The 22,287-nt window shown below is 37.1% G+C and overlaps 1 protein-coding gene across 10 annotated transcripts in view; it reads right to left on the reverse strand.

Moving 5' to 3' along the window:
• CADPS2 (calcium dependent secretion activator 2) overlaps nucleotides 1-22,287 on the reverse strand; it is a 513,662-nt gene that overhangs the window by 114,203 nt on the left and 377,172 nt on the right. For all 10 annotated transcript variants that reach the window (XM_044387950.3, XM_044387934.3, XM_044387928.3 and 7 more), the window contains exon 14: nucleotides 4,973-5,074. In XM_044387950.3, the coding sequence (XP_044243885.1) occupies nucleotides 4,973-5,074 (102 nt within the window). The remainder of the gene's footprint in view (nucleotides 1-4,972; nucleotides 5,075-22,287) is intronic.

Genomic DNA, 22,287 nt, shown 5'->3' on the forward strand with positions numbered 1-22,287 from the left:
CAACAACGGGAGGGCAGCTCACACTCGTGTTCCGAAATTAGGGTCAGAGGCTGGGCGAGTGAGCGGGCTCCTTAGAAGTTAGCTGACACAAGGTGGTGACAGATTTATTGCTCTTTACACGGGGGTCCCTCTTCAGGTCACTTTCCACTTAAAGAGCAGAGAATGTCAGGGCCTCTTCATCCTACTGGAGCTCCTGGCTCTCTTGAATCAGGTTCAGTAAAGCACCTCCTCCCCAACACCCCCCCCCCGCCCCCCCCAAGATCAAGTACTACAGGCAGCTGAGCTGTCCTCAGGCTGCCACTTTGCTCTGGATCAGAACTGAAGTTTATATATTTCCCTGTCCTTCGCCATTATTCAGGGACTTGGTAAACATATCTTCTAAGATGTAAATCACAATGAAGTTATTTTTTTCATAAGGCAATTTGAACAGGTTTCCCTAAGAACACATATATTTTAAATTCAATTTGTATTACAGCAGGAAATTTTCAAGACTGCTTAAAGATGGATTTCTCACAAATGGCTGTTAAATTCATAGTAGGATTGGGTTTTAGTTTTATGAAACTTTTATTAGTGTCAGATAATTGCAAAAAATGTCATAAATCTGGTCAAATTTTTCCTCAGAACACTGTTTATTTCATTTACTGTTAAAAATTTCCTTAACTCACTCTTCCCTCCATGCATCTCTTACTCCTCTCTGCTACCATGCACAAAAGCAACCGCCAATTTATTTTTGATTGTTTTTTTTTTCCTGCGCAGTGTTGCTTTTTAGAGCATTAGCAAATTAGCAAAGTAGCTTTCATCATTTTGTATACCATAAACCTTAATCCACGTTTAAATGAAACACAAATTGGGTTCTTATAGTCCCCTCCCCCTGCTTAAATCTTTTCACTGTATTTGCATAATCCACCCATTGTCTTTCCTATTGTTTATTTCCATTAACCTGTGGGTGACACATTTTATGAATGGAATGTTACTGATCCCCAGATTACATTTAGCATTTCAGGGCTCGGAGGTCCCACTGGGTATGTTCTGAATTAGCATTAGCTGCCCATGATGTGTAAATAATTCAACACATTTACAGAGTACAAGTAATCCTGAATCAATAAAGTACAGAAAATAACTACAGAGAAGCTTAATTAATCTTTACAAAACGAGTTTTAAAAGAAAGGAATAGTTTTGTTCTGCCTTTCAGGATAAATATTTTGGGTTTTTACCACTTCGACAGCTCTGTAATAACAAAACAAATTGGAAAATACTCAACCATCAAATGAAATGCAACTAAGATTAATATCTAATCTGAGTAAACTAAAATCACCCTGATTCCCACCTTAGGAAATTAATTACACAGATAGATGAGCCTGCATAGACACGTCCCACAATTAAACTGTTTCTTTTCTTTACCTTTTAAAATACAGTATTTCTTTTTATCAAAATTATATATGCACATAGTCTGAAAGAAAACTTCTAAAGACTTCTTTCGAAAAACAGAAATCCTTTATGTCATTTCCACCCCACTCTGCAAGTAATTGCTCCAGAAAAAAAAGTTTTTAAATTTAGTTATTTCTTTCTGTATTTAAACATTATATTCCTAACCTACATGCTAATATTTCTAATTCTTGATTTTTCAGTTTTATATATTATTCTACTAACTTCCCACTATGGAAGTACTTACTTTTTAATAGATTTAGAGGCATAAATGACATATAACTGCACATATTTAAAATAATTTGGTAAGTTCTGACATATGTATTCACCCATGAAACCATCACCAAATCGATTTAATATACATATTCATGACCTCCAAATGTTTCCTCCCCACCCCTTGGGCCCAGGCAACCACTGATTTACTTTGTAGTTGAATTAGTTTGTATTTTCTATAATTTTATGTAAGAGGAATCTTACAGTACATACATTTTTGCATCTGATTTCTCTCAGTATATTTTGAAATTCATTCATGCTATCAACCATTCATTCCTTTTTGCTGATCAGAAGTATTGCGATTGTTTATCTCTTTCTTGTTGATAGCCTTCTGTCTTGTTTTCATATTCTGGCTATTATGAATAACACTGGAATGAACATTCACATGAAAGTCTTCGTGTGAACATGTGCTTTCATTTCTCTTGGAGAATACCTACAAGTGGAACGGCTGGGTCATATGTTAGAGGTGTTTGAATTTTTAAAAACCTGCAATCTTACAAAGTGTGCTGTACCCTTTTATACTCCTATCAAGAGTATGTGCAGAGTTCCAGTTTCACATCCATGCCAACGCCTTTTGGGTGGTAATTATTTTTCTTAATTTTATTTATACTAATAATGTAGTAGTACCGCATTGTGTTTTAGTTTGTATTTCCCTAAAGAATAGTGACGTTGAGCATCTTTTCATATGCCTTTTCGCCATGTGTCTTTGGTGAAATATCAGAAACAAATTTGTATTGGGTTGTTTCATTTCTTACCAAGTTTTAAGAGTTTTTTATATATTCTGGATAATAGTTTTTTGTGGGAAATGTATTGTGCAAATGCTTTTTCCCATTCTGAGATACATCTCTTTATTCCCTTATCAGTGTCTTTGGAAGATCAAAAGTTCTTAATGTTGATGAAGTTCAAAGTAACATTGTTCCATTTATGAATCTTGATTTCGGTGTTTTGAAGAATCTTTGCTTAGTCCAAGAACAAAGAGATTTTCTGTTTTCTAGGTCTACCCATTTTGAGTTAACTTATGAATCAGGTATGAGGTATGGATCCAGGTCAATATTTTGCATATGGCTATAATAGTTCTAGCACCATTTATCAAAAAAAGTGTACTTTGCAAATTATCTTTGAAAATCAATTGACCTTATGTGTGTAAGTTGATTTCTGAACTGTCCACACCACACAACCCTGACTACTGATTTTTGAGCAGACACCCTTGCCTTGCTTTTGATCTTAGGTGAAAAACATTCAATCTTTCACTGTTAAGTATGAAGTTGTATGTTTTCCATAGATGCCCTTAACAGGCTGAAAATATGACATTTGGTAAGAATTCTTTTAATACTATTGTTTACTAATTCTATCTTCTGTGTCACTTCCACTTTTGGCTATTTTCATTCTCTTCATTGGTCATATTTTACCATTTCATTGTGTGCCTAGAGATTTCTGACTGGATGCTAGACATTATTGTTTTACATTATTGGTGGCTCAATATTTTTGTATTCCTTTATTCTTGAACTTTACTCTGGAATGTAGTTAAAATTACTTAGAAACAGTTTGATTTATTTGAATCTTGATTTTTTTCTATTTTTTTCTATTACTGAGGTAAAAATTCTCTTGAGTATTCTACCCTCTGTCCACAACTTAGAAGTTTTCCACTCTGGGTGGTAGAAACTGGTACTCCTCCTAGCTTTGTGTTAGCTTTGAGGATTATCTCCTGTAATCCTACCATGGAGTGAAAGGATTATTTATCTGACTTTAAATAGTTTCCTTACATACATACTCAGATCAATACTTAGTTGAAGACTCTAGAGGGACCCTCAGCAAATACCTGTAAGTCTCTCCTCTCTTTTCTTTAGAACTTTGACCTACAAACTCTGGCTGCCTTGCCCTCCCTGTACTCCTACATCTGTCTCCTCAAGTCAGGGTGTCCACTGGGATTCTCCTCCCTGGGCCTTGACCCAGAAATACTCTCCTGGTGCCAAGCAGACACAATAAAAGACCTTATTCATTTGTTTCTCTCAAGAATCACTTTTATTCATTGTCTTTATGTTTAGTGTGCCGAAAAGCAATCTTCTGCATATTTTATCTTTTAAAAATTTTTTTTTGTTTCAGCTGGGAGAGTAAATATAATCTTGTTACTCCACTTTAGACATAAGTAGCTTTTTTCTTTTCTTTCTTTTTTTTTTTTTTACTACTTTCTCCCATCCTAAATGTAATTCCTGTCCTTCCTGTCTTTCTAACAGTTATGCCATTTTGGCGAGTTAAATTCAGTATTTATATTCTGTAAATATCCTAGATAACTGAGATACAATATTTACTATGATTTACATGCCATTATTTTGTTTATAATTGTCTTTTTAATATCCTCTTTTTATATACTTAATCTAATGTGACTCCAAACTCCAAAATAACTAATATAATCTAATTAATAGAACTCCAAACTCAGTCCCAGGTGGGTAAATCCTCTCTCAACATACTAAAACATCTTAATATTTTGGTTGCTTTCTAAGCTCAATCATCACTTGGGGTTTCTATTAACTATCATTATGACGATTTCCTCCTCTTTAACATTGACTTTCTGTTCAGGGGTCTTAACTATTCCTCTTTCTTTGTTTTCTCCTTTGTCTTGAATTGCATTCTCCAGAAATATTTCTGTTCTTAACCATTAGGTTCTATTGAGCTAACTTAATCAGGGTAAAAAACATCAAGATTTTGATCTTTCATTCTGTAAATGTTCTTAGGATCAATGGTTAATTTTTTCGAGCAAGGAACTGTGCCAGGCAACATGGCCCTTGTTCCCACAAAATGTAAATAAAGTAACCAATGACTTAAAAAATGGGTATTGTAACTATGTGATAAGTGACTAGTGAGGAGTACAGGTGATAAATGCTAAAAGGCTTCAGGTTTTCCAGTCTTTGCTGGAAGGATCGAAAACAGCTCTACTATGAAGATAGGACATAAGAAGTTCCTTGCCTGGTAACTGAGAGGGAGGACTGCTCACCAGAGGTTGGGGAAGAGGCTACTCAAGGATGAGAAATGCACAAGCAAGTGAGAGATGCATTCCACAAACTGAAGGAGAAGGGACCTACCTTAATGAATGGTGAAAACTGAACAGCAGGCTTAGAAGCAGACCACAGACTGAGGGATGTGGATCTTACCTGGCAGGCGATGGAGAAGAAGCTACTGGTAGTTCTTGAGTAGCCACAGAAAGACATAATAAACTTCTATAGGGAACTGGAGTATTAAGTGAAGAAAGCAAATACTTAATGAATAGAGTATATACCTGAAATGGCTTATCTGATTTTCTAAAAGAGAAGAGAGTCTTTCTTTTATCTCCTCAAATCTCTCTTTTTCTTCCACTGAAACAGTTCCAATTCCATCAGGCCTGGAAAAACAAAACAAAACAAAACAAAACAAAACAAAACAAAATCAGTATTTTATACTAATAGAATGTTTACTTTCATATATTTTATATCTTTATATATCTTTATTTTAATATATATTTATATATACATATATCTTTATATTTCCCTGAAGAATAATTAAGGAAAATGCATATTGGTCCACAGTATACATATTACTTGCATCTCTAATGGAAATTTATTTAAAGGAGGTATTTGTAGCCATTTGCTTCATATTTTGACCTGGAATGAATGGAATGGAATTATTCTGTCTTAGACAGCCTTCAAGGTAAAGGATTACAATAAATATTTTCCAGATCTACTGAAAACAATGACTAGTCCTTGAGAATGGTAGTGAAAGTGTTTTATGTGGTACCAAACATTTGACAAATTGAATAAATATCCCATGGATGAAAATATTATAAAAGCATACGGAATGCAAACTAAAATATTTTAACTACTTTTCTTCCGAATAAAAATCAAGCTAATGTGAAACTGGAGATTTTGTTCTCATTGTAAAAAATACAGAAAATTTGAATACATTTGGTTATTTACTGCATTATTTTTTGGTTTAAATGTAGGGGCTTACAATTCAAAACAAATAGTTGAATAAAAACATATAGAGAAGGCAGACCAGCTATGTTCCCGGATTTTGTGCTTAGCCAAATATCCCTATGGAATCAAGGCAAGTTCACATCAGGACTTTTAGAGGTAGTTACAAACAGAAATCTTTTAGTAAGATCAGGATTAAAAGTATAAACTCTTTCTAATAATGGATTTAGAATTTATTCTGTATCAGTTTCAGTATCTGGTTGTATAACAGTCATCAAAATTTTTGAAAGTATGAACTGTAACTTTGTTAATGCAATGAGAAAGATCTACTAATCTCATATTCAAAAAGTGTCTATTTCAATGAAATGAATCTTTTGCATTTGATAATTAACACCAATCATTTCTTCCTCCATTACCTTATTTTTCTAAAGATTATATTTTAACTAATTTTTAATACCTATGGATAAAATAGGTATAAATGATTACGAAAAATAAAGAAAAATGAATGTTTGATATAACTTTCCCCAGGAGATTGTTGTATGTATATGTGTATATATATATATAACATGTATATGTGTGCATGTGTACCTTTGATACTTGCAACTAGTCAATTAGGATAAAAGCAATTAATTTTAAAGTTATACCTGAATCATAATGACATAAAGACCCTTTATTCATCTCAAAGCATCATTTAAGTCTGAAAATTTTTTTTGCCATTACAGAGTAAATAATTTGTTATTTCAGAATCTCATATGCTGCTGGAATGTATGCTTTGAAAATCTTACAATTATACTTCATTCCTAAATAGGGAAACATCAATTATTTTCTTTCATAGTCAGAATAATACATTCTACCAGAACGTATTTCCAATGTGAACTGCAGAAAAACTAATGGCAAATATTGGTCTTTCAAATATTTTTAGGAAGGAGAAAAGAAAGTCTGATCTATAAATTACAAAACAATGAACTCTGAGCTAACCCCAATGCTTTATAATAATTTATTAAAATAATTTATAATATAATGCAATTTTCACCTATTACTTCAGAGTCAATTCCCACTGAGCAGATGATAACTTAAGAATAAGTATAATAATGATCACAAAAGTTCAAGAGCAGAGTTTTTTTTTTTTTTTTTAAGATTTATTTATTTATTTGAGAGAGAGAGGGCAAGAAAGAGAGCAGGGGAAGGGGCAGAGGGAGAGAATATCCAAGCAGACTCCTGCTGAGCATAGTGCCTGATGTGGGGCTCAGTCTCATGGCCCATGAGATCATGACCTGAGCAGAAACCAAGAGTCGGACGCTTAACTGCTTGAGCCACCCATGCGCCCATCAAGCGGAGAGTTCTATATACATCATCAACTTGGGAATTTGGGCATTCAGATGTAAACTATAACTACATTATATTATCATACAGATAGCACAAAAACTCATACCACAAAGTTGTGGGTTGGTATTTCACTCTATACGCCAATGCAAACTTGATGAAAAAGAGCAAAGAACTTATTTTTCTTATTCTGATGACTGATACGGTTCTTTGGCTTTGCTCTTGGACAGACACCACATGGTTATATTAGAGTGAATTTTACTGTTTGCTTCAACTGTCAAAGGAGATTGTGATTCACAGCGATACAGCAAGTCATCCTGTCATATTAAACTTCAGCGGGGCACCTCGCCTACCCGACACAACGGAGCCAGGGGTTTAGGTGATAAAAAGCGAGAAAGGTAAGTCAGAGGAACACCACTTGTGTCAACTTTCACTAAGATAAAGACGGTTATATACAGTGAAAAGCCATCGTCTTAAGTGAGTTTACTATCAAATTAGGTATACATCTGACAAGTTAAATACAATAGTTAGTATTTTGGACCTGTCCTTATTCTTATGCCCTTTAGTGCATATATCAGACTATGTACTGAATATTAGGTATACGAAGTGAACATCTGTACCTAAGTGACTGGGAATAAATAACAGTTTTGCTGCAGTCATGCCTAAAGGTAACAGCTCCTTCTAAAATTATTTTTCTGGGGTGCCTGGGTGGCTCAGTTGTCATTCGGCTCAAGTCATGACCCCGGGGCCTTGGGATCCAGCCCCACGTCAGGCTCCCTCCTCAGAGGGAAGTCTGCTTCTCTCTCTCCCTCTGTCCCTACCCCTGCTCCTGCTTTGTCAAATAAATAAATAAAATCTTCTTTAAAATGCTAAAATTATTCTTCCCAATAAATGAAAATATGTCCTGTGTCATCAATATCTTCCTTGTCATAGCCGTTATTAAAATAAACAATTATCAGTAACAAAATTCTAAATATGCTCCTGGTACTGTGCTGTTTTATATGCACAACATAGGACGCTCACAGCAATCCATTCTCCAGCCTCCAAGAAAGGAAGCTGATGAAGCTCAGGGAGGTTAGGTGACTTCCCCCAGGTCACACAGCTAGTAAGAGCACACGCCTGGACTTGAACCTAGGTCTCTTGCATTTCCAAATCTGGGGCCCTTAGTGCTCATGTCTTATTCTCTTTTCCCTACATTTTCACAGAAAATAATAAAGAGGAAAAAAAATCTCTATTAAAAAATGTAAACCGTATCTGAGAAACAATGTGGAATATTCTAAATATACTTACTTACATCAGACATTTTCTATATTACTTACACAAGGCAGAGAGCTTAAATATCAATAAAATTTAAAATATCTGCCACTGAATCAGTAATTCTTTCTTTTAAAGATTTTATTTATTTAAGAGAGAGAGAGAGAGAGAGAGGAGAATATGTGCGCACAGGTAGGCAGGGCATCAGGCAGAGGGGGAGGGAGAAACAGGCTCCCCGCTGAGCAGGGATCCTGACCTGAGCTGAAGGCAGACGCTTAACTTACTGAGCCACCCAGGCACCACTGAATCAGTAATTCTATTAAAAAAAAATCTCAACAAAGTCAGTCCTTAAAATTTGTACTTGCAGGAAGCAGGTTTAAGAGTAACTTAAACCAGTTGTATAATATGAAAATTCGTCTACTACACCCAGGGTAATAGAGATTTAAAATAATAGCTTTATAAACTCAGCTTATAAATTAATTTCTGTCAGCTGTACCTTCAAAACATATCTCAAGTATGATTACAGCCTCCTTAGTCTCCCTCTTCTAGTCTTTTCTATGTCAGAGTATTGGCAACACACTACAGTGAGCCTTTTCCAAGCCTAGTTACGTCTTATAATGCTTATACTCATTGCAAAAGCCAAAATTCTTATAATGATCTGCAAGATCTTATAGGACGCCCTCCTCCCCACACTCACTCTGATCTTCTCTACCCGTCATAGCAGGTCCCTTCACTCCAGCCACTCTGGCTTCCTAGCTAGTCCTCAAACACAGGACACATGCTCTGTCTCAGGGCCTTTGCACACGCTATTCTCACAGCCTGGGAGGGTCTTTTCCTAGGCACACAGGGCTTGCTCATTCCTTCTCATCTCTACCCACATGACTCAGGATTAGTGAGGTTATCCAACCACCTGCTGTAAAGGTGTAATCTCCCATTCCCACAGGTCTCTTTTCTTTTCACATTCTTTAATCCTTGTCATTGTACATAATACGCCATCAACCCACATGTGATAGATCTGTTTATTGTTTGCCTCCTTTGTGCTGCACCCCGATACCCAGAACAGTAGCTGGCAGATTGTTGAGAAATGCTAAATGGCAAATAAATGCTAACGACGTGAATAAGTGATACACTGAATATAAAAATATCAGCTACAGCAGATAATAAAAACTCATGAATGAGGAAATCACAAATATTGCTTATTAGTATTAATAGGGCATAAATTAATTGGAAGTTTTAAATCACTTAACAGTAGGTAAAACAGGACATTTTTTGAAAAGAAAACAGTACAGGAATTATAGTTAAGTATCCTGGGTAAAAAGATCTCTGACAAAAGTTAGCTGTATTTACACTTAGCAGAAAATTTTTAGTATTTACCTGCCATTTTAATTATTAGTGAAATCATTTGCTTTAAATCTCAAGAACAGAATTTTTCCCCCGAGATAATAAGTAAATAAGTAATAAGTAAAATAATAAGTAATATAAGTAATGCCTCTTCGATATTGATAAAAAGACAATGGTTAATATGGTTACTGAAAATTCTAAAGTAAAAGGCCAATTTTCTGATTTGAATGTTAATTGAAGCTTAATTCTATGACTGATAAATAGCAAAGTTGTCCCAATGAGAAAAAAGGGCTTTCTCATGTATCAAGATTTAAACTTTGCATTTTTTCATATAGTTATTGAAATCACATGATTTTAGTAAGAATAGTATTCCATGAAAGTTTAAGATATGAACAAATTATAAAATACAGTTTAATGGTAAATGCATTTCCTTTAATTATAGATACAAACACGTTATGGCAGAGGACTCCCTTCTGGCATTACATGATAAGCAAAGGAACACCAAATGTAGTTGGGTCAATGTTAATTATACCGGAAAGATACCGAAAAAAAGGAATTCGTACACAGTGGAACTTCTGCAACTGATGCTTAACCTCATCTCACCTCTGCGTATGGGTCTCATTCTGCTTTCAGAGAAAGCACCATGTGCAGACACACTCATACTCACACACACATACACACACACACACACTCCCTTTTTTGAAAGGCAGATTTGTCCAAAAATAGTTCCTATACATATTAAGGCCTATACAAATTGATTTTATTAAATTCCTACATGAACTAAGAGATCTCACGATGGATTTTAGAACTCATGCTATTCGTCAATCCAGCAGATTAGGCATTTAAAAACAAACAGAAGCCATTCTGTACACTGGACATCTTGTCATCACTATCAACTTTTTCTGTAAACAGTACAATATAAGCTCCAAATTGAGAAGGTGTTTTTGAAAGACTACTCAGGAATGAGAGAGACAGTATTCTCTTCATCTTCTATCTCTCACGGCTTTTGAGGTAGTTCTGATAAGAAATGAGTGTCTACGAAGGGAAGAATCATTACATTATATTTCAAGAAAGATCTAAGAGGAAAAGAGTGTGAAAATGGGTTGTAGAGTCAGGCATTTGAACAGAAGCGCAAACATCAATGAGGGAATCTGCTTAAATATTTAAGTATGGACTAGCCTCATAGCTTCACCTCCCTTGAACAGTTAACAGTTCACACATTTTATGTATCTTTTTCCAGCATAATATAACCTTTCTGAGGCCCATAAAGACCAATAAGAACGAATTCTAATATCCATTTCATCCGGCTGCCAACAGGTTTTAGGAAACAATGGTCCTGAAACAACCTGCAATAGAAAGGGTTAGAGAGCCCAAGGATTTTTTTTTTTTTTTTGAGTACTACAAATTATGAGACCTTGCTGGAGGTCCATAATGTAAGCAAGGCATATTAAGGTGTTTGAGAAGTCTGATGGTAGAGAAATCTGTTTAACATCACTTCTCAAAATTATTTAATCATGGCATCTCTTCACAATTCCCACTTAAAAAGCATCATTCAGTGCTGACAAGCCATCTATTTTATGATGTAATGAAAACTGTAACATAATCTATGGTGATTTTCTCAATCATTTTATCAGCTAGACCAGCCTCTAGATACTTGAGGGATAAAAGTGTCCTTGGTTTTATAATCTCTAGGAGTCTGCATATTGCCTGGAACAGAGTGCTCAGGAAGCCCGTGGGTTGACTAATACCCCAGGAGTTAATGCTGTATAGAAAAGTCTGGCAAATTGATGAGCTAGATTTCCTTCACCAGCCCATCAACCCCCTCATTCCTCAGCTCATCAAGTAGGATCCCTTGCCCTGGCAGTTTGGAGGCTTGCAGTGAAAGCTATGTTGCAAGCAATGACAGGGCAAGTGACCAAGTTCGTGGTGCTTCTGAGTTTCTTAGAGGCTTCTTTTCACATGCTCTCCCCCATGAGGAATGTAGGACGTCTTGGCTTCCTCTAGACAAAATGAGAAGGGAGAGACACATAGGCAGTAGCATTTCGGAACTGTCAATCTGCCCACAGCACAGCAGGTAAAAGTCACTTTGCACTTCGTGTATTTCCCACCAATATCCATTTGTGAACAGAATAAAAAGGAGAGGAAGACACAGCATGAGAATAAGAAATGATGGGAAGAGGAGGCAGAAAACAACAGTCTCATATTTCTGTTCCCTAACCTAGAAACACTTCTTACTCTTCCAAACAAAATGGTACCTCATCTGGATGGTCACATATTGGTCACATAATCAGTGTCCTTTCATTTTCCCTGAAATTTTTGTTGTCCAGAGAAATTAATCTAACCCTTATGGTCATTGAGCTGGAAGAAACATTTTCTATGAGAAAATATTTTGTAAATGAAATTCAAAAACCCTGTTTTCTTTCCAAACACTTCTCCCTCCTAATTCTTATTTGTATTTCCTACCGTAGTCTATTTTCTTTGGAGGTTCTAAAAAAAAAATACTTCTTAAAAAATGCAGTAATTGGACTCTACGAGGATATGAGATCTTGTGACTCAGTTTTTGTCTTAAGTTACTGATGAACAGACAGGTCGTGGACAGTAATCAAGGTGTTTGATAACGGGCCTCTCCAGGAATCAAACTAAATTCATTACAGCACATCATTCTAGAATTCAAGAGAAATAAAATATCAAGATGATTTTTAGATAAAAATAAAGAGTATTAAGATTGGTATTATTCTCTGATAGATCGTCTTTGCCCCATACCTAATGTTAACAAACCAATTTTTTAGGTAAAGGTCTATATGTACATAATTTAGGAGAGCAAGTCAGAAAAACACAAAGATAAAACTTAAAATTTCTTTAAATGTCCCAATCATAAATAATAGATAATACCCTTGTGTAAATATAATTCCAGTTTTCATTCTATAAAATCAAATCCTACATTTTAATTATGATTTATAATTTGATTCTTTTTATTTTTTGATTCTTTTAATGAAGTATCAACATCTCACATTATCCAAATATCCTTATATATGCTTTTCAGTGGAAGCATGATACTTCATTTTACGGATGTACCAGAATTTATTAATCCAATATTCCATTAGAATTTAGACTTTTTTCCTCTATTTCTTCCTACCATAGAGTATATACTATACTTATATTCTTACATATGTGTAATCTTACACTATTTTTTTTTAACCCATGTCTTATTGTTTCCTTGGGGGTAAATTCATAAAAGTATTTTGTTAGTTTAAGTGGTGCTGTGGACTGAACGGTGTCCACCCTGAATGAAAAGTCGTATGGTGAAGTCCTATCCCCCAATGTTACCATATTTGGAGATGAGGCGTTTAGGTTAAAGGTAATTAAGGTTAAAAGAGGTCAGTCATAAGGGTGGGGCACTAATCTGATAGGATCGGTGGCCTTACAAGAAGAGGAAGAGTGGGATTTCTCTCTAAGGACACAGGGAGAAGGCAGTCATCTGCAAGCTAGGAAGAGTCTCCCCCAGAACCTGACCGTGCTGGCACCCTGATCTCAAAAGCACTTCCATTCTCCAGAACTGTGAGAAAATACATTTCTATTGTTTAAGCCACCCAGCTGATGGAATTTTGTGACGGCAGCCCAAGCTAAGACAAATGTAATGATATTTTCAACATTTGATAGATACTACAAAATTGCTTTTTGAGAAAGTACTTACCAGTCTGCACTGTGACCCAGGTGCACGAAATGATTAATTTCCCTGCAACCTCATCAACTGCGGTTTTTATCATTTGTTATAATCATTTTCAATTTTATACATAAAAAGAGTATTTCATTCTCTTAATCTATTAATTTCCGTGTGGTAAAATGATACAAGTTTTCTGGTTTACACAGGGTCTTCCCACGGGTCACAAAAATCACTGCATTTGATTAAGAACAATATCTAATTGTGAACTCTACTTACCAAGTGCCCCAACAATTCACCCATAAAATTTGTAAACCGATGGTCGCATGTCAGTCATTTCCTTACTTAAGAGATATTTACTGAGTGCCTGCCTAGGTCCTGGGGGTAATACAAGCACAACAGAAACGTCTCCTGCCCTAACAGAGTTTGTAATAGGGAAAGGCATAAACAAGGAAAATCAGACAGTAACGTACGATGACACTGAGGAAGGGCAAAAGCACAAAGCTCGGGGGTAGTATGGATTTTCAGGGAAGGAGGCCGTTTGGGAATGTCATATAAGTTGAGATGTGATAGCCGAGCAGCAGTTAATCGGGTGGGGCCTGAAGCAGAGGTGACAGAAAGGGCTCCAACAGGTTCTCCAGAGAGATGTTCAAATACTTTCTTTCAAAATTCAAATTTTATCATGTGACTTCTGCTCCTAGTATAGCGGATTGACTTGATAACCAAAAATCCCTTTTCACTACAAAACACCTCAACACTGCATAAGTTATAACAAGCATACAGTTAAATGTTGTGCTGAACTTATAACAAAGTTAAAAAAATTCTCCCAAGGCCAAGAAAATGAACCAGACACTGAAACCAAAGTAGGGATGAGTGTGAACACCAGGGCTGCCTTGGGGGGAAATGTGGGTACCAAGGAGGCTTTACAGCTACCTTTTTTTTTTTTTTTTAAAGATTTTATTTATTTATTCGACAGAGATAGAGACAGCCAGCGAGAGAGGGAACACAAGCAGGGGGAGTGGGAGAGGAAGAAGCAGGCTCATAGCAGAGGAGCCTGATGTGGGGCTCGATCCCATAACACCGGGATCACGCCCTGAGCCGAAGGCAGACGCTTAACCGCTGTGCCACCCAGGCGCCCCTACAGCTACCTTTAAGAGAATGCACCACTGGTCAGCGACCCCATGGAGGGCTGAGATTCCTGCAAAAACTGGGACCCGTGAATGGGCTGTACTATCAGTTAAAGGATGGTCCAGAAAGAATCGGTATTCTTATAATGGGAAGCCAACCAGAAAACCTGTTTCTACACCATCTACAGAGTGAGTGAAAGAGTCTTTCCTGAGAATACACACCATATGCCTGGCCTCATTCAACTGGCTACCACCTATGCAACAAAGAAATCCCCAAGATAAGAAAATAAAGTGGCTACAGCAGCACCTCCATCACCAAATAAAAGAGCAAATTCTCTTTAGAAGAAAGTATTCTTAACCCAGGCCTTGTAGAATTCTCATAAATTTCAAATATATGTGCTTACTAAAAAAACAAACAAACAAAATGCTGAGTAAGAAAACAGTGACCATAACAAAAATGTCAGTGGAAACAGGACATAAACACCTAGAAAATTTAGTTATTGAAATTGATCAGCATATAATTTATAAAAGGTCTAAGGAAAAAGGGGGGGGGGATAAAAACCAAGAATCAGACCAGAGATGTTCAGAAATAATCAAATGGGTTTTAAAAAGAACCCAGGGGCTCCTGGGTGGCATAGTGGTTAAGCGTCTGCCTTCGGCTCAGGGCGTGATCCCGGCGATCTGGGATCGAGCCCCACATCAGGCTCTTCCGCTATGAGCCTGCTTCTTCGTCTCCCATTCCCCCTGCTTGTGTTCCCTCTCTCTCTGGCTGTCTCTCTCTCTGTCGAATAAATAAATAAAATCTTAAAAAAAATAAAATAAAATAAAATAAAAAATAAAAAGAACCCAATAGTATTTCCGGAACTAGAATATTTAGTAATTGAAACTCACAATATGTGGGTTGAAAAGTAGATGTTATAGCTAAAGAGAGAATTAAGTAGAGAAATGGTTGGCAAACTATAGCTTACCACCTGTTCTTATGAATAAAATTTTATTAGAACACAAACCACACTCATTCATTTACATATTGATCATGGCTCTTTTTGCACTAAAACACAGAGTTGAATGACAGTGGCAGAGACCATATGGCCCACAAAGCCCAAAAGATTTATTATGTTTATTATCTGGCCCTATATAGAAAAAACTTTGCCAAGTTCTGTTTAGAAGACAGAACTGAGGGGCGCCTGGGTGGTGCAGTCGTTAAGCATCTGCCTTCGGCTCAGGGCGTGATCCCAGCGTTCTGGGATCGAGCCCCACATCAGGCTCCTCTGCTAGGAGCCTGCTTCTTCCTCTCCCACTCCCCCTGCTTGTGTTCCCTCTCTCGCTGACTGTCTCTTTCTGTCAAATAAATAAATAAAATCTTAAAAAAAAAAGAAGAAGAAGACAGAACTGAAAATATAACATAGAATGCAGCTGGAGAAATAAGTAGACAGAATATGTATTACAGACATTCAGAGAGATACAGAAGATAAAACGCCTCATATATGGATATTTGGAATTTTAGAAAAGAGTGAGATTAGAGGAGAAACAGTATTTAAAGAGATAACGATATTCCAGGATGATGGCAAACATGGATCTTCCCATCCCAATCAGAGTAAATTCAAAGAAATCCACGCTTACTCAGTATCAGGGCACATGGATCAGAAATCCACAGGAATCCCAAACAGAATCCATGAAAAGAAATCCACATGTAGAGCGAACCCACAAAACACTAAAGAACAAAATAACCTTGAAAGTATCCAGAGAGCAAAGATAAATCCCCCTCAAAAAAATGGCAATTAGAGTGTGAACAGTGTTCTTACTGGGAACAAAGGGAGCCACAAGAGAACTTTCTCAAAGTTCTGAGAGAAAGTAACAGCCAGTCCAGAACTGTACGCCCAGCAAAATGTTCTTTAACAAACTTGGATGAAACAAGCACAATTCCAAACAAAAATTCACTATCTGTAGTTGCTCCATTATAGGAAATTCCAAAGAACATACTTTAGGAAAAAGGAAAATAACTTCTCAATCTAAACAAATATTGAGTATAAAACAGAAAATAAGCAAACAAGGATACAACTAAAATACCAGACAAAATAAGCATGTCAGCGAGGAAGGGCATGGCTGGAGCGAAACTTTCCAAGGTCTCTCCACTCTTTAGAAGGAAAGGAAATTTGTTGCTTAGCATAAAACTTTAAAATTTTAGCAATATGCACAGTAAAACCTTAACGGTGGAAAATGTAAACCATCGAAGGGGAGAAAATAGAAGGACCTGGATGAAACAAGAGGGCAAGAAAAAAAAACCCTAAAAAGCTTACAAACATGAGTAAAAAAAAAAAAAAAAGAAAGGCCAAAATAAAATGGCAGAAATGAATCTACTTGCATCAATACACATGCTAATTGTAAATGGACTAAAGGGATTAAAAAACAAATTGTCATAATGGAGAATTAAATCAGAATCGAGTTTGCTATTTATAAGGTACACGAAACACAAGAATACAGAAAGGCTAAAAGTATGAATCAATGTATCAGACAAATACTCACCAAAAGAAGGTTACATTAATAACCATCTAAGTAAACTTGAATGCAAAGTGCATTGTTAGTTATGCGAAGGGTCATCAAATAATAATAATTTCCATTTACCAGGATGATTTAACAATTTAAAATTTGAATGTACCTAATAAACAGCCTCAAAAGATACAAAGTAAAAATTGCCATAAGTAGAAGGAAGAAACCACCATGGTAGTGCCAGCTTTCCACTCACCAGTCAGGGAAAACACAAGAAGAGTCTGAAGCATGTTTTAGTACCAGAAAGTAATAAAGTGCTTTAAATTAAAAAAAAAAAAAAAAAAAAAAGATGGGGCACATCATAGGGAGTCAGTCTAAAAGAGCTCTCAATGGCTCAAGCTGGAATGATTTGAGCAACAAAATAAAGCAGTATCAGATTATAACCCAAAGTACCAAGTAACTACATATGAATCCAAACTGATATAAACAAATGGTTGACTAAATAGCAGGGAACAGAAAAATTTCCTTGCAGAAGAATTCCAAATAATGTATGTAGCTAGTCCTCCCTCTGGGAAGTGTCGTTTAATTCCACTTGAGTGTGAGTTGGACATAGTGACTTTCAAAAAACACAGAGATAGCAAAATACTATCTTTACTGGAGAAACCTGGCATAGACTACTTAACCATGTGATCATGGCTAACATGACTCGTGGTGTCCTATGGATATCACACACTCCCTGACAGGATGAGAGGAGAGAGTATTTCATCTCTTCAAAAACCCATCACCTTCAGTCCAACCATGAAAATGTCACACAAACCCAAATTGAGGGATGTTTGACAAGATACTTGACCAGAATTACCCAAAACTGTCAAGGTCATGAAAAACAGGACAAGACTGAGGAACGGCCACAGATTAGAGGAGCCATGACAACTGAATGCAACACGAATGGCATCCTGAGTTGGATCTTGGAACAGAAAAAAAGGACATTAGGGACTGTGAAATCCAGATAAAACCTGGTGGTTAGTTTAATGGTAATGTGTCAATGTTGGCTTCTTAAGTTTTGACAAATGTTCCATGCTAATGCAGGACAGTAACATTAGAGAAAACAAATACAGAAATTCCCTGTAATATCCTCACAATTTTTCTGTAAATCGAAAATTATTCTAAAAAGTCGATTTAAAAAAAAAAATTAGTGAAAAGGAGCAGTCTAGTTCAACAAAGCTGAAAGTTAGATCTTCGAAAAGACTAATAAAATTTACAAACTTTCAGAAAGATGAATTGAGGGGAAAATAGAGAAGGTAAAAATAAACAATATTAGATTGTGCAAAAAGCAGGTAGAGCAAAAAGTACAAAGAGAACATGAACTTAATATCAACACATATGAAAACTCAGATAAAATGCACTATTTCCTGGAAAGCCATAACCTGACAAAACTCAATCAAGAGGTAAACGGAAAGCTTGTATAGTTCTTAAACTAAGGCAATAGGTAAAAATCTTTCCACATAAAAGTCTCAAAGCCCATATGGTTTTAAAAGTGAGTTATTTATAACTATTAAAAAGAAGTAAGTCAGGCGCCTGGGTGGCTCAGTCAGTTAAGTGTCTGCCTTTGACTCAGGTCCTGGGATCGAACCCCACATCGGGCTCCCTGCTCAGTGGGGAGCCTGCTTCTCCCCTTCCCTCTGCTGCTCTCCCTGCTTGTACTCTCTCTCTCTCTCTCATATAAATAAATAAAATCTTAAAAAAAATAAGTCATTTGACACTTACAAAGAGCAAGCTGGAAAGCTCCCCAAACTCACTGTATATGGCTATGATAACCTGGATACCACATCTTGATAGGAGCAGTATGAGAAAGGAAAATAATAGGCCAATTTTGTGCATCAATATAGATCTAAAAACCCTAAACTGACTGGCAACAGAAACAGTAAGTGGTACAGATGTTCAGAGATAGCTTTTTGTGTTTATTATTGTGTTAATTATTAAGCATTACCTACTATGTTCTTAAAAAATTTTAGTACATTAGAAAACTACATGGAAATCCAACTGAAGACCCCAAACTTTTCCCCACCTAATTCTAGATGCTAAGAAGGCTCCAGAGTTCCCATGCTTAAGAAAAGCTACACCAGAGGGGTAGCTTTTGCTTCTGTTGTTAACCTGATTTGTATTCTAACACATGTTGAATAAACCCTTTGGTAATGGGAAGAAATCAGAGAGGAAGACATACCATGAGAGACTCTGGACTCTGGGAAACCAACTGAGGGTTACAGGAGGGAGGGGGGTGGGGGAATGGGGTAACCAGGTGATGGGTATTAAGGAAGGCACGTATTGTGATGAGCACTGGGTGTTATACGCAACTAATGATTCGCTGAACACTACATCAAAAACTTATGATGTACAATATACTGGTTAACCGAACATAATAAAAAAAAAAAAGAAAGAAAGAAGGAAAAAAACCCTTTGCCTTGTCTCTTCCTCAATGATTTACCTGCAGTGGTAAATTCAGTGTGCTCTTTTATGCATTATTTCGGAAAACTCTTGAGCTTTATGCTGTGAATGAATGGCATGGAGGGAAAACAGAGGCAAATGAATAGGTGACCTTAATAACTATTCCTCAGGGTGAAATCTAGTGACTTACTTATCTTGGATGACTGCGTTCTTGACTCCTGCTTTTGGTCATGTCTCGGCCACTGTCCCATTAGACCCACAATATTTTCCAAAAACATGAGGTATACAGCATTGCTGTAATTACTCATAATGAACAGATGGGAAACTGAGGCTCAGACAGGACCAAATGCTCAAAAGGAAGTAGCTCATAAATGAGAGAGCCGGGACAGGAAGACAGACGTTCTGACTTCCAGCTCAGTGCTATTTGCAACATACTAAGTCTCTTCACCTACCACTCACTTTCTGTTTTTGTCTGTCTTGTTTTGGAAAGGCATAATTACTTTGCTCTAGTATTGAACTCCAGGCTCAGTGGGGACAGATACTATTGCTGGGCAAGCTTGACTGAGGCAGATTTCAGGGTGCTCTATAGTTTCTTTTTTAAGATTTTATTTATTTCACATACAGAGACAGAGAGACAGAGAGAGAGAGAGAGAGAGAGAAGCAGACTCCCTGCTGAGCAGGCAGCCCGATGTGGAGCTTGATCCCAGGACCCTGGGATCATGACCTGAGCTGAAGACTTAACCGACTGAGCCACCCAGGTGCCCCTGTTCTATAGTTTCTGATATAATCCAGAAAGAAGCCTCAGAGTATGTTGAAAAGCTACTCATTGATTACTGTCCCTTCCACCTTTGTGCCTGTAGGTTGAAACCTGTTCAACTGGCCACATCACGTGAAGATAAACCTTGCTTACAGCATTTGATCTGGTTGTCCACCTGTCCCAGGAGCAGTCTCCAGATTGACAACTGACAGGACACTTACACTTATTTTCCCTATGTCATACATCAAAGACTAGAATTAAGAAGTGGTAAGGAAAAAAAAAAAAGTGGTAAGGAAAATCCTTGATGAGCCTATTTGATGCAATTATCTATGATTTTACTCAAAAACGCCATCATTGTCTCTAAAATTAGAGACAGGAAGTTGAGGCACAATTTCTGAAGTGATAAATAAGAGGAAATGTTATCTGTGAAGACGGAAACAGCGTCATATCATAACCTGACTGATCCCACGAAGGCTACCTACTACTCTGACATAACCTGGAGCCGAGAGAAAGTAGGGATTACTTTGTATACGAACGCTAGTCATGGCATTATCCGGCTCCAGTTCCTGCGAGCTCGCACCCCTGCGCTGGCCTTTGTCAGGTGTGCGGCAGCTCGCAGACAGCGCCACTAAACCGGCGGAGCCAGTGAATACATTGTATACACACCTTACAGTAAACTGAGACATAAAAGCCATTTTGTGTTGCTGCTTTAGTTCCCCACCCTCAGCCTGACTAGCAAAACCAAGATGTATAACCACACATCTCAACCTAGAACTTTGCCCCGTGATGCATTGTCTCCGAAAGTCTCTTTTCTCCTTCCTGTCGGTCCTCAGCGGCGCGATCTCAGCGAGTGGCTGTGCTATTCACAGACGTGTGCGGCTGTCCTCCTGCAGGAATGTGTCTGTTTCTGTCCTTGACTCAGTTTTTTCTTTCTTCCTTTCTTTTTCTCTCTCTTCCTCAGTCTTAGCACCAGCCAGACCTTTTCTGTTTAATCTATTCTTTGACTGCTGAACCACTCCGAGTGCTATTCACGGGAGATGTGGGGGCAGACAGCACCTAGAGAGCTCGGAGCCGCGTAATAGGAGGTGCTCCCGGAAACATCTCAGATCCAGACAGCACTGCTGTCCTTCACTTCGGTCGATAACAAAAGGCAATCCTTTTTCCTTTTGAATTTTTGACAGAGGGAGCTCAGGTCATGAGCAAAACGGTGCTCTGAATGTGTGTCTTGACAGATATAACATGATCATAAAGAGAGACTATGGCAAGCACTGCAGAAAGTCAGACTTGACACTGACAGTATTTTCAACAAAAGTCTATATAAATATCAGATACCACAGACCTGGATAAGAGAAGCTTATGTTCATAAGGCGAGGTTGTTAAAACCCGAATATTCTATTAGCAAAAACCTGAAGAGTCTAATTACATATGCACTGCAGTATTTCCACTTAGCATGACGTATGACAGCTCTACCTACTTTTCCCGGTTTTCTCCTCTCACAATTTACATCCCCGTGGCTGGGTGGCAAAGGCAAGCATGTTAGAATAATAACTAATCGATACTGAGAGAGTATAATTATCTAGTACCTTCGTATTTGTATTTCCCCTTTTACACATGACACATTGGAGTTTCAGAAAGGTTAAGTGATTTGCCCAATCTGGGTCACTTTGCAGATTTTGGAGTTAGATTCAAGTAGGGATCTTTTGCCTCTTTTTCATTCTTTGTGACAGCATGACATTTCTGAATGATATCTGTTAGACGCTAAAGATTACAGGAAACATCATACCCTTCAGTTTATCTTAGACGTTAGTCTACCTTTAACTGAGGTTCAAATTTCCCTAAAACCCGCATTTCTTCACTTTTTTTCCTTAAGCTACATGTCACCTAGATGTGGAATCCCAGACTTACTCAAATTTGTTTTACACCACCCAGAGATACCTGAAAATGTACACGTTAACCTGGAAAATTGATTTAATGTGTAATATTAAGTATAATACATGCATGAACATATAAACACACTTTAAATTACACTTTCCAGTGTACTGTTATAAAGAAAACAATAGTTTTACAGAATAAAAGTAACTATGGCAACCTATAGATTCAAATCAGGCTGCCTCCGAGGCAGCGCTTTCCAGGTGCCTCAGTAACTTTCCATTAACATGTGTCTCAAACACAGACGTTTTGGGAAAGCATTAGCTGAATTTCCTACTTAGTGTTCGCAATTTAATTATCCCTTTCAGTGTTATTGACTAAAAT

The sequence above is a fragment of the Ursus arctos genome, unplaced genomic scaffold, assembly GCF_023065955.2.
Source record: "Ursus arctos isolate Adak ecotype North America unplaced genomic scaffold, UrsArc2.0 scaffold_3, whole genome shotgun sequence".
Lineage (NCBI taxonomy): Eukaryota > Metazoa > Chordata > Mammalia > Carnivora > Ursidae > Ursus > Ursus arctos.